The sequence below is a fragment of the Triticum aestivum genome, chromosome 7A (genome assembly GCF_018294505.1).
Source record: "Triticum aestivum cultivar Chinese Spring chromosome 7A, IWGSC CS RefSeq v2.1, whole genome shotgun sequence".
NCBI lineage: Eukaryota > Viridiplantae > Streptophyta > Magnoliopsida > Poales > Poaceae > Triticum > Triticum aestivum.
In genome coordinates, this window is record NC_057812.1 from 549,507,873 (window position 1) to 549,520,432 (window position 12,560).

At 47.7% G+C, this 12,560-nt stretch overlaps 2 protein-coding genes and 1 long non-coding RNA gene across 4 annotated transcripts; 1 reads left to right on the top strand and 2 right to left on the bottom strand.

Annotated features, from left to right (window-relative positions):
• Nucleotides 1-1,136: 1,136 nt before the first annotated feature.
• On the top strand, nt 1,137-3,661 carry LOC123148129 (uncharacterized). Of its 2 annotated transcripts, none has more exons than XM_044567491.1 (8): nt 1,137-1,440; nt 1,659-1,717; nt 1,814-2,068; nt 2,225-2,282; nt 2,389-2,513; nt 2,890-2,952; nt 3,037-3,161; nt 3,330-3,661. In XM_044567491.1, exons 1-8 carry the CDS (start codon nt 1,404-1,406, stop codon nt 3,469-3,471), a joined length of 864 nt encoding a protein of 287 aa, XP_044423426.1. In that variant the 5' UTR covers nt 1,137-1,403; the 3' UTR covers nt 3,472-3,661. The 2 variants fall into 2 exon arrangements, with proteins under 2 accessions (XP_044423426.1, XP_044423424.1); XM_044567489.1 differs by lacking the exon at nt 1,137-1,440 and adding an exon at nt 1,441-1,547.
• Nucleotides 3,662-3,765: 104 nt separating this feature from the next.
• On the bottom strand, nt 3,766-4,411 carry LOC123148130 (uncharacterized). The gene is made up of 2 exons (XR_006473657.1): nt 4,260-4,411; nt 3,766-4,058 (listed from the first exon to the last, which is right to left on the bottom strand). It is a non-coding gene; the product is annotated as an uncharacterized lncRNA (long non-coding RNA).
• A 1,364-nt stretch (nt 4,412-5,775) lies between these two features.
• LOC123148128 (palmitoyl-acyl carrier protein thioesterase, chloroplastic) lies at nt 5,776-9,840 on the bottom strand. The gene is made up of 7 exons (XM_044567488.1): nt 9,658-9,840; nt 8,658-9,229; nt 8,430-8,563; nt 7,943-8,056; nt 7,600-7,783; nt 7,447-7,515; nt 5,776-6,411 (listed from the first exon to the last, which is right to left on the bottom strand). The coding sequence occupies exons 2-7, from the start codon at nt 9,159-9,161 to the stop codon at nt 6,157-6,159; spliced, it is 1,260 nt and encodes a 419-aa protein (XP_044423423.1). The 5' UTR covers nt 9,162-9,229; nt 9,658-9,840; the 3' UTR covers nt 5,776-6,156.
• Between the last annotated feature and the right edge of the window lie 2,720 nt (nt 9,841-12,560).

Genomic DNA, 12,560 nt, shown 5'->3' on the forward strand with positions numbered 1-12,560 from the left:
AGGTCGGACACGTCCGACTCGGCGCGGACGTTGTCCGGCGGCACGAGGAGGAGCGGATCTAGGGTTTCGGGGAGGGGGGTCCGAGATATTTCGAGGGGGGCCTATTTATAGGCATAGGAGGAGCTAGGAGAGTCCAAATGAGGTGCGGTTTTCGGCCACGCGATCGTGATCGAACGATCTAGATGATGGAGCAGAGTTAGGTGGGTTTTGGGCCAAATTGGAGGGGTGTTGGGCTGCAACACACACGAGGCCTCTTCGGTCCCTTTGTTAACCGTTGGAGTATCAAATGAAGTCCAAATGATACGAAACTTGACAGGCGGTCTACCGGTAGTAAACCAAGGCCGCTTGGCAAGTCTCGGTCCAATCCGGAAATATCTAATCCCCACACACGAAAGAAAGGTAGAAATGACCACCGGAGGAGAACGAAGCGCCGGAATGCAAAACGGACAACGGGAAAAATGCTCGAACGCATGAGACGAACACGTATGCAAATGCAAAGCACATGATGACATGATATGATATGCATGACAACGACAACAACACACAGAGACAAAACCCGAACCCGAGGAAATAAATATAACTTAACGCCGGAAACGGCAAGAGTTGGAGTACAAATTGGGAAAGTTACATCCGGGGTGTTACAAACTCACCGCCCACGCGGTCAAGACGCCGTGAACGTCGCCAGCCGAGGACGTCGCCGCTCCTAACGGGGCGGCCGCCCCTGGTCCAGGTTCCTCCACGAAGGCCAGAGTGGCGAGACCCGCCGCAAGCAACGAGATCCGGCACCGCGCGGCCGACACCATCGCCCAAGCCCGCTGTCGACCGATCCCGCCGCCACTGGGAGCCCGCACGCTGCCGGGAGTCCCACACCCATGGATCTAGGCACCGGTGCACCGCCGCGAGTCCGCCGCCTCCGGGATCCGCCACACTGTTGGGAGGGCCGCACCCCGCGGATCCCCCGTGGTCCTTTCTACAGTGTTTCTAAGGCATCTGCTTTTCCGTTCTCCTTGTAGTACTAGTTTCTGTGTGCGTATGTTCTTATAGCTCGTTTTTTTTTGTGGAATATTTTTGTAACTCGTTATTGCTTAATGAATGGCACAGTTACTTCATAAAGAAAAGGTCAGATACCATGGGGCGGTACAACTCTGGACCACAAAACACCACCCCAGCCTCTAGTCTGAACTCTTGGCAGCAGATATGAGCCCTGACCTGGACACTCATACGTGTGGAGTAAAAAAAAGCAGGACGCAGAGTGAGCAGCAACAAGAAGTACTCCTAGTAGTAAGCAGACGAGATGTGCTTTGTGTGGTGGATATGGCCTAACTTAGCCGACGAGGAGCCGGCTCCAATCTCGGTCTCCTCTCTCCCTAATCCTAGAGCTTAATCGTGGCCATCCGTTGCGGATGATGATGCTCGCAGCGAGCGCGCTGCCCCTCCAAGGTGTGCATAATCTACCATCCATGTCCCTCTTTTTCTTGCCCTGATTCAAGTTCTTGGGATGAAATCCGCACCTGGCAGTTATTTTTCCGGTTACTCCGGAATCTTCCGTCCGTCTTCTTGGCATATACCTTCCTTTTTCAGCCACCTAATTCCATCATGTACATGTGCATTCGATCATCATTTTGATGTCCTTACATTGGCAGATCATATTTGAACAGGTTGGAAACGCCAGATCTCAGCTGTTACCTACCAACAGCCACATTCAGTCCCACGCGCTGTACGTCTTGCACACTGAACCGTCAAAAAGTTTCAGTAAGTTCCCCGTGTATCTATCAGTGACAACCAGACCTTACTTACCTGATAAACACTGAAGGTGTTCAGAGTATCTGCAACAAAGAATAATGAGAGGAAACGGAGGCGCGCCCGGAATCTGCCCAAAGGCCCAGCGTTGATCGCCGAGGAAGCTTCTCCGAGCAACGGCGAAAACCCCGCCACCATCCTCGGTCTCGATGGCGATGGTGATGCTACTAGTGATGGCAAAGTTGCAGGTGCCCCAAGGGGTGCTGTTCTTCAGTCCTGCACTCTCACATCCGGCTTGCTGCTTGCAGCAGGTCTCCTTCTTCGTGAGGTAAAACATTGTGTTTGTAGTACTGCTACATTTTGCAGGCTAAACTAGCCTATAAAAATATTGCACTCTGAACCCAAAAACATTGTGTTTGTAGTAGTACTCTATAGTATGGCAGAACATTCTGGTGATCAAAATGTCCTACTGTCACTTTTACAGGCATCACACATTGCATCTTCAAATGAATTGCCATTTGCTGACCCTACAGCCATATCATGTCAGTTTGCTCCTTGTTCTGTTACGAAATGAACGACATGTCATGTAACCCCTGTGTTAAGTCGGCCAAATGTCCCCAAGCAAACTGATCCAGTGCTTTTCTGCAGTCAATTTTGAAACTTGGCATCTCGAGTTGGTCGCTGGACTCGTAATATTGATATCGTCTACCAGATACATTCTGCTGCAGACATGGCCCGATTTCAGAGATTCCAGTGAAGCTGCAAATACACAGGTATGTGCCTTTGAATAGTCTCATTTACTTACAATTGCTTCTTGCATATTTGCCTAAAGATTTCATAAAGGATCTTGTGAATTTGCATGAATTATACAATGGACAACAAGACTTGTGTTTTATTAAATTTTATTTATATTAATCGATACATGCCTTGCACGTACACAATTACCAGTCACAATCTATGTAGCTTTGTATAAACTGACTTATTTTTATTAGTTCCGCTCTTTTCTGATGTCATTTTCAATTTTTTTTTTGCGACTGTGATGTCATTTTCAAATTAACTGGGCCCTTGGCAAACTTACCAAACGGTATTAGCTAGTGAAAGTCCCCTTATTTAGACACTAACTTCTAATGTTTTATTCTTACCTGGTAGATCCTTACTTCCCTGGAGTCTCTGGATTACATAGTAGTTGCTTGTCTCCCTGGAATAAGCGAAGTAAGCATATATGTTTCTTTAAAACTTTATTCAAGAATATTTATTTTCTCGAGAATAAAGCTTCAAGTCTAATTTTGATATCAGGAGTTCCTGTTTCGAGGTGCATTGATGCCAATTTTTGGATTGAATTGGATAAGTGCTCTAGCAACTGGTGTATTTTTCGGCGTTCTTCACTTGGGCAACGGCAGGAAATATTCATTTGCAGTCTGGTAACCGTTCTCCCCGCTGTACTTTCAAACATGTCTAGTAGAATTGAAAAAAAGTGTAAGGTCCATAGGTTTGTTCGCAGTTCTTAAAACATGCCAATTACCAGGGTATTACCACCCAAATTTACTATTGTGCGTTGTTATATCGAAATATCTTTTTTGTGTTTGCAGGGCAACATTTGTAGGCCTTGCCTATGGTTTAGCAACCATAGCTTCCTCAAGCATCATAGTCCCAATGGCTTCTCATTCCATAAACAATATTATTGGAGGCTTACTTTGGCGCTTCGGAGACAACTCAGAAAGAAAAATATAGATTGGGTAATACTTCCTCTTGAACAAAAGTTTTCATTTGCAATTTGTACATGTAGCACTATCATAGATTGTTTTAGTTCTTACTGGACTCGTTGGTTACTTCAGTTGCTGCCTGTATTATCTGTGGATAAGTAGTCCTCAAATCATTTGGTGGTGAAATTAAGCTAATGATAGCTGTTTTACTTGTGTCATGTTATCTTCCATGCTTTTTGAGCTACTGATACTCTGGCTTATACCGAACCTGAAACCGTATGTTATTTAACTAGAACTGCCATGGGTGGGTCTGATACTCTGATATTGTCATATTCAGATCATGTTGCTTCAAAGTAACAAACGTAACAGTGTTATTGGAAAAGTAACATACAGCACAACTGAAAACTTAGACTTTCCGATGTACTACTTACTACAAAATCATGCCAAGACAGCACACCGGGAGTATCTCCTGTCTTGTTCCCAAGATGGGCAAAGTGAAGACACATCCTGATACGGTTTTACAGACTTGATATTACTCGCAGCACTTTTCACAAACAGGTGGAAACCTGTGGATGTTACAGTAGCAGCAGGCCACACTGCAGTAATTGTTGCAACCTGTAAATAGTATCAGTTCATTCAAGAAAATCAGTAACCTCAGCATGACTTGTAACAATGTATGTATTCTACGACTGTTTGAAGGCTGATGATGCAAAGCAAAACATGGCGGCACAATCTCTCCTAATAGCCAAAAGCATGTCAAAGCTTACATAAGCTGCGGAAAGCATCATGATAAGACAGAGAGTTTCAGCAGATTACCAGTGATAACAATGTATCCAGACGTTCGTGCGCTCCTCGAGCTAGCCGCGGGTAGAGGCGGTGCAAGAGAAAGAAACCCAAGGGGGAGCAGAATGCAAGAGATGAGAAGTATCCTCATGAAAATGGTCTTGCAACCAGCAGGCATCTTGAGCTTGATTGGTTAAGCTGACGATAGGAACACCAGGATTAAGATGATACTAGCTTATATATATGCGTGGTTGTTCAGTGTCCTTTTTTGGCAGGTGAGTGTTAGGAAGAGGGAGATCAGTAACTCATTCCCTTTGCCAAGCCTACATAACTTTCTGTCCAGAGGTTTGGATACTCTTGCCAGGTAGAGTTGTTAATTCCTGCAAGCAAGGTGTGACTGATTGTTTTGGTTTTCAAACAAACATGGTAAATATGGCAGGACGCACCGATGAAATGGTGAGAGCATTTACGAAGTGCAAAAATGCCGGAACTCCGAAGGAATGCCAACTGCTCTCTCTGAACCTTTGCGACACTTATTTTTGCGCATCCATGGGAGCACGACCTCCGCCGGCCATCCCTCTCCACGGCGAATCAATCGTCGGAAAAGATCAAATCGAGGCAACGGCATATCCACATCAAGGGGCCAATCAAAGAGCATTGACCCTTGCTTATCCACCACCATGAACTCCACGCAACCAAATAATCCTCGTTTGTCCTCATTAACTTAGGTAACCAAACTGCAACCACCACCAACAAGGCCTTGTGACAAGACACGTTTAGCATCTCATCCCGGCATAATAACTTTCACGTGTCCAGGTCCGCTTGACTCGATCCACAAGCCGCCTGCAGGTCTCAGACCACGCTAGATTGTGCTGGTCAACACTCAACAGAGGCAGTACAATATAATTCCGCTGAATGCTGCACGAGAAGCTCCGGCTCCAGAAGCTTGACAAGCAAGAAAAGCTAGACGTTCCTTAATTATATACTATCTGCAGGTCCGTTCATGCATGGACTACCAAAAAGGCTTGTCATGCCAACAGTACAGTCTCCGAGAAACTGCATCTGAAGTACTCCTACTAGCCAGAAACATGTGGGTCTTAGAGGGATTCTGTCAACTTTGCTGTTTGTTTCACTGGAACTGGAAAACACAGGTAATCCTAATGAACATTGCCAAAGGAAAACTTGGGTGTTTTTCCTTTGAAACCGGGATCACAGGAAAAAATCCCTCCAATTTTCCTTCGCCCCATTTCTTCGAACCAAAGACATGAATAGTAACATTATTATAGGAAAATTTCCTATTCCTTTGAACCAGATGAGCCCTTAGGAGTCCGCATGTTCTTGCACAGAAATTGCTTTTCAGATTTGATGTGTCAACCCCGATAAAATAAGCTGAGCCCGCCATTGCTCACGTCAAGCTGCCTGCCTTGCCTGCTCCAACTACGCAGGCAGGTCGAGGCAACTCTTGAAAGCATTTAGCAGCCGCACCATCTCAAGGCTGGACAGCTCAAGACCCAGGATCTCAAGTTTCAACACGTTTCGGCAACAACCAGGAGAGAAGGAGCCGATCTCACATTTACAATAAAATCAGTACAATATACGATCTTAAAGTTCAGTAAGGATAAAGCAGGCTGCCTTCAGGGGCTCGTAATATAGACACAGCCCCAGACAGACAGACAGACAGACAGACCCCAGGTGTGGTGTGGGAAGCATTCACCTCCCATCACACCGCAGTAGCTACAAACTCAGATAATTACAACACCAATTTGCCTTCTCTGCTTCTGATCGCTCTCCTATACCCCTCTGACCCCCTCCACCTTCACACACTTCCATTCTATGTATATGTATATAACTTGGGCATCCCTTTGCAATGCCATGATGGGATTATAGGCATCCATATGTATGTGCAATGTGTGATTTTTTCCGCCGAAAATCACCACGACAGAGCCGCCGTTTCCTGGGACTTGGCCCCCTTGGGCCGCCACATGGTCCGGGCCTTCACGATGGTCGGTCCTGACTCCAGGCTCAGCAGATGCTCGCAGTGCAGAGTTGTTTCTCCGGACTCGTCGGCGCAGTCGGTGTGCACCGTGGTGTGCGACTCCAGGACGCTGTTCCGGCCGCACTCCCGTTTGTAGTCCAGGACTATGCTCGCCAGTTCATGGTTCTCCAGGATGGAGATTGGCGCGCTCTGAGAGGGGGAAAAAAGAAATTTGGGTTAAGCTGCAGTGCTGCAAATGTATCGATATATTTCAGTATAGCACGCACTAATTAAATGTCAACTTTCCTCATTTCTTTTCTGCGGTTTTAGGTCTGTTTCACTTGTTCGCGGTTTGCAGGCCAATTACCAAATGATTATTCTTTGTTTCCGAATTTGTAATCCTCCAACGAATGATATGGTTATCACGCGACACATGCATATTATCAATCAGACACATGGCCATTGTCTTGATGCACAAGTTCTTTGACAGAAAAAAAAACGAACGAATGGCATGCAGACAAGTTGTATTAAAGGATTCCAGTCAAGATCTTTTACGAAAGCAACACAAGTGAGCAACATGGTTATTAGGTACCTAGGTGACCAACCTAACATAGTTAACTTATCAGAAAATACATTTCTTCTCCAACCTATACTTTGAAAAGCTGGGGATAACGATTGCTTATGTTGGGAATAGGTAAGTGCACACGCTAGTAGTAGCGTAGGCGCGATCTGGGATATTTGGCAAGGTGCTATGTTATATAGTTTTCCTGTAAAGTCCAATTATAGTTAGACTGACTTTGAGCCCCTCAAGCACCTAGAGTTCCAGTGTTTTTTAACTTTTTAAAAACAGTTGGCTCCTAAAATTCTAGCAACAAACACATATTCCCTCCATCCCACAATGTAAGACCTTTTTGCAAGCTAAAACAACTTGCAAAGACGTCTTACGTTGTGGGACGGAGGGAGTAGGAAATAAAACGTGGTAGTAAATCATTTGTTTGAGAAGTGTAGGCATTAACAGCACTTTATGTGCACCCACACAACTACACAAGGGTATGGTCCACCACAGGACAACTTAATTGACAGCAGAAAGCACTAGGCAACCTCCATGGAGTGTTCACAGATATAAGATTAAATCAAAACAGCTTCTGAACGTAGCACACTCAACTACAGTACAAATAAAGAAGCAAATGTGTGTGTCTCAGTGATGAATAAAGATGCACATGAAAGGGAAACTTTGTCTTTTACCTCAAGGATCCAGCCAATGTATTTAACATTATTGACATGCTGATTGATATCAAGATCAGCCCACCGTGGCTGCATCATATATGTGATAATAAGTAAACAGCGTAAGAAGATAGAATATATTTGAATTCTTGTATGTGTGTGTGGAAAACTTACAGTCAGGCCTGTCCGGACATATTTGGCTGAGGTAGCACGGTCATGCTCCGGCAGTTTTGGAAATTTTCGGTTGTCTTGGTCATCAATAGCAGCATACTCAGAAAAGAACGGCTCTATTTCAGTCCGTACTTCATCTGGAATTCTTGCAAGCCTTCTAGTAACCTTGTTCATCATAACCCATTTACTGCAAATTTAACGAAAATTAGAATGCATAGATGACAGCGGCATGTCGAAACTGTGACTCTGTGAATATGTGGGGCAGATGAAAAACAAATCCGAGCAGCATTAGCTAATACTAAAAGGATTTGTGATTTTGTTATCTATGAGTGAATAAAATTTGAACCTTGTCGCCTTCAGTACTGTAAGGCCCGTCACAGAATCACGTATATGCCAGTCCCGACGCATCCCGTTTTTACCATGATGGCCAACCCAGGTGTTCACCTCAACAGTATCACCCCTGCAGAGCAATGAAACCCGAATTAAAACAATAGGAAAGTAACTCTTGCTGGCGACATGCAACTTCCAGCTAACAAAAGTAAAACCCTTTTGAACATCTGCCAATAAATATAACACATGACATTAAGAGATTCAAAGAAGGCCTCTCTGCATCAATTACTACTGAAAGTCTGCTCTGCCTGCACGCACGGTGACAGATGGGAATTGCTGACCTAATAGTTATGACTTAAAGCAGAGTATCATGATGTATCCCTTTCACATTCATTTGTTAAACCACTCGAAAACCACCCTTAACTGCACCGATCGTTCCAAGATTATTGTAAAACCTACTCAAGCTCAAATTATATAGGGAAATGCTGGTGTGTGAGATATACCAGCATGGATAACGCTCGACGATGGCCTGCATTTGGCTGACAACCCAGAACAAGTTCCGTTTACTCATCTCCGGCGTCGAACCGAAGCCATCTCCTAGCAGCCCAACGACCTTCACATGATTGAGTGCAGTTTCCTGCGTCGTCAGACCAAGAAATATGTTATGCCAGTGCCCAGTGACCAGATAGAGCAGTCTTATGACGCCTCGAAAATCGCGGCGGTTAACTCACCTGCAGATGGTTCATGAGCGTCTCAATGGACGCCGTCCGGTCAGCCCCAATCTCGTAGGACCTGATGGAGAAGTTCTGCCTGAACATGACGCCGTCGTGTACGATGGTGCCGAAGCCCAGCGTGTCGACGAGCATGTCGGGCCGCTTGGGCTTCCAGTCGAGCAGCGTCCACTGCTTCTCGGCGGCCAGGAAGATGGTGGTGATGGCCGCGAGGAGCATGCTCCAGTCGGGCAGCTGGTTGTAGAACGTCCTCGGCTGCGCCGCCGAGGGCATGGCGTCGTGCTCCGCGTCCGCCAGCGCCGACTTGCCGCCGCCGTTCACCTTGGGGACGGCCGCGTGGGCGCGCGTCCTGGCGGCCCTCACGGCGGAGGACGACGAGGCCTGCCTCGCGGCGATGCCGCGGACGTCCAGGCTGTCCGGACGCTCGCCCAGGGCGCTCTTGGGCGGCGGCGGCGGCCCCGGCGGCCCCGGGAAGAAGGCCGCGGCCGCGATGGACCCGGCCATGGGAAGCACGGCTAGAAAGTAGAAACCGCGCGCCAAAATCAAATGGCCCGCGAACCGGCGATCTCAGCCTGAACTTCAAACAAGAAAAACATCAGCAACGGTAAATAAAAACAACACGGCTCAAAAATAGCATAAGCACAGCGCAGAGACGCCATGGAAGCTAACTACTGGCAACAGCAGCGCACGAGCAGAGCAGGAGCCGGGGGTCAAGACGAGCCGCGCAGTAACGGCGACCGGAGTAAAGAAGAAGAAAATTCAGGCCAGGAAAAAGAGGCGGCAAACGGAACGCCCAAACCCCTCCTAGGCTCGAGATCCGGCGAGGGCAGCAAAGATCCTAAACAACTTCCTAAACTCCGCGGCTGCCATGTCCGGCCAAGCAGCGCCCAGAAAAGAGGCCGCGCCGGACCGACAGCCTCGCCGCATGTTGCTCCCCGGAGTGTCCGACCAAGAACCGCCCTCTCGAACGAACGAGTGCGGCGGAGGCGAGGAGACCTACCTTTTCGGGGGTAGGAGGAGACGACGACGAGGAGGAGGACGGAGGCGGCGGCTGGCGCCGGGGAGGAGAGGGAGGAGGCAGGCGGGGCGGTGGTTTGTGTCCTGGCGGCTTCGGTCGCGCTGTGTCGGGGCGGGGCCGGGCGCCTCTGTTTTCTCCTCTGTCACAGGGGTAGGGAGGTCTGCCACCGCGGGCTTTAAAAGGAGACCAGCTTTGTAGGGGGGTGCCCGTGCCGAGTGACCGTTCTGCCCCTGGACTCCCTCGAGTCTGGAGTCTGGAGGCCGAGCGGACGGACGGACGGACGGATAGGATGGAGTACGAAACAGGAGTTGTTGATGATGTGATCCTGCCTGACGACTCCTCGAGTAATAAACGCTCTGGTGGCTGGTGCGGTGGGTAGTAAGAGCAAGCGGATAGCATGCATGTGGCGTCACCAAGGCCGTTGGATTAAATACAGTTTTGCTAAAGTATATCTAGATGTGTCATAAGTTGTTCAGAAAGCATTTTAAGGCCTCTTTTGACTGGTTCAAAGGAAAAGTGAAAGAAACGCATAAGAACAGGGGAAAAAAACTACAATGGGACTGTTCAGGCCTTTGGTTCAAAGAAATGTAGCAAAGTACAAGTGAAGAAAAAAGTTATGTGGTCTCGGATTCAGAGGAAAAACGTAGGAATTTTTTAATCCATTAGGACCTCTTTTTCGGAATTCTACGCACGAAGAATAAGACTGAGATCCTTAGTGGCGCAATAACATGCTAATTACACCCTTTTCATGTGGTTCGATTTCATTTGACTATGTTTATTAGGATTCATGTGAACCAAACGCCTGAGCCTACAAAATTTCTATGTTTTCCAGTCCTCTGCTTTACATATGCAATCAATATCCAATTCTTATGTTTTTTTCCTACGTTTTTAGAACTGTGTGAACGAAATGACACATAATGTCATGCGGCGAACTGAGCACAGCTCGCATGACTAGGTTCCTTATGGTGGAATCTGTCCACCCATCTTCAAGTCCTAAATTTGGCACGGGGGATGGCATTTTCTTACATTTATTTCAAACTTTCCGGTGCTATTCTTTTAAGGTGTGTGAGGGAGTCCTGGATTAGGGGGTGTTCGGGTAGCCGGACTATACCTTCAGCCGGACTCCTAGACTATGAAGATACAAGATTGAAGACTTCGTCCCGTGTCCGGATAGGACTTTCCTTGGCGTGGAAGGCAAGCTTGGCGATGCGGATATTCAAGATCTCCTACCATTGTAACCGACTCCATGTAACCCTAACCCTATCCGGTGTCTATATAAACCGGAGGGTTGTAGTCCGTAGGCAATCAACTCCATACACAACAATCATACCATAGGCTAGCTTCTAGGGTTTAGCCTCCTTGATCTCGTGATAGATCTACTCTTGTACTACCCATATCATCAATATTAATCAAGCAGGAGTAGGGTATTACCTCCATCGAGAGGGCCCGAACCTGGGTAAAACAAAGTGTTCCCTGCCTCCTGTTACCATCCGGCCTAGACGCACAGTTCGGGACCCCCTACCCGAGATCCGCCGGTTTTGACACCGACATTGGTGCTTTCATTGAAAGTCCTCTGTGCCGTCACAATCAGGAAGGATGCCTCCTCCCGTCTTTAAAGACGACGCCGTTGCTAAGGGAACCTTGGCTGTCGGCCAAACCCTCCGGCTAGGTGGTTTCTTCATGACCACCTGTTCGGCTGTTGCACCGACGATGACCTCTCGGGTCATCAAAAGCAACCTACACGTCAGCTCGGAGCTCGTCGAGCAGCTAGATCCAATGGAGCTCTCTTCCGTAAAAGAGCTCTTGGATCGCATCGCCGCCCTGGGGGTCGCTACGGATTATGACCAGGTTGGGCTTAAACCCGACCTAAGAGAAATTAACTCTCCCCAAGTCATCCACCACGTTGCCGTGGTAGAGGCGCAGTGCGGCGACCCTTCATCTATTTTAAGGATTAGCTACGTCCGAATTCCCGACTCCTCCAAGCTGGATACCCGCGGAGAGGAGGATGTAACTCAAGACCTGAGCTTAGGATCAGGCAACGGGCTAGATTCGTTGGACAACATCCAAGCATCTGAATTTCAGAGTTCGGAAACTCTTCGGCCTCCGAATCTTGGATTGGGTGAGGTTTCAGACTCAACGACACCCGCCCACCCGAACATAAGCGATCTCTCCCAAATCAGGCAGAGGCCCGAGGAAACAGTACATCATTACTGGGCCAGATTCCTCCTGGTTATGAACAGGATAAAGGATTGCCGCGAGGGAGACGCAATCTCTATTTTTTGCAGTAATTGCACGGACGAGGGAATCCTTAACGCCGTAAGTCGTCGTGATATTACACGCTTCGCTGACTTGGCGTCCATAGTACAAAAATACTGTGCGATGGAAAGCGCCTGGAAAACCGAAATAAAATTTTGGGACAATCCGGCCTTGAATAGTAATCCCGTCCGAACTAAGAGGGTGCATCATCATAGGACACCCGGGATAAACACCAAAAAGCCAAAACCCTCTACAGGGCATGGAACCGTACTGGAAAGGTGGCTTGATGGACCCTGTAGATTCACAGTACAGAGGACGTCACACCAACTCACAGCCTTAGAGCATGTTGGATACTCCGGCAGGTGGCCAAAATCGGCGAGGACCTCTTAATCCTGGAGGCCGCAGAAAGCCAGCCCGAGGACGCCAGTACCGTTCTCACAGTCTTCGAGACTTTCGCATCAAACAATATGCGAAAAAGAACACTCCACAGCTTTGCCGAAGTCTATCAAGTTGCAACAATAAATCCATGGAGCGACACTGCCATTACCTTCAATGCAAGTGATGAACCTAGATTCCGAACAGCCCGAGCACCAGCCGCATTGGTCCTCAGTCCCATAGTGGACGGCTTT

Excerpts from the sequence above, each read along its gene's own strand:
- LOC123148129 (XM_044567489.1), top strand. The coding sequence starts at position 1,499 with ATGAAATCCGCACCTGGCAGTTATTTTTCCGGTTACTCCGGAATCTTC. Across the intron at positions 2,283-2,388 it reads TGACCCTACAGCCATATCAT|TCAATTTTGAAACTTGGCAT; the intron begins GTCAGTTTGCTC and ends GCTTTTCTGCAG. Across the intron at positions 2,953-3,036 it reads GTCTCCCTGGAATAAGCGAA|GAGTTCCTGTTTCGAGGTGC; the intron begins GTAAGCATATAT and ends TTTTGATATCAG.
- LOC123148128 (XM_044567488.1), bottom strand. The coding sequence starts at position 9,161 with ATGGCCGGGTCCATCGCGGCCGCGGCCTTCTTCCCGGGGCCGCCGGGG. Across the intron at positions 8,564-8,657 it reads CGCTCATGAACCATCTGCAG|GAAACTGCACTCAATCATGT; the intron begins GTGAGTTAACCG and ends CTGACGACGCAG. Across the intron at positions 6,412-7,446 it reads ACATTGGCTGGATCCTTGAG|AGCGCGCCAATCTCCATCCT; the intron begins GTAAAAGACAAA and ends TCCCCCTCTCAG.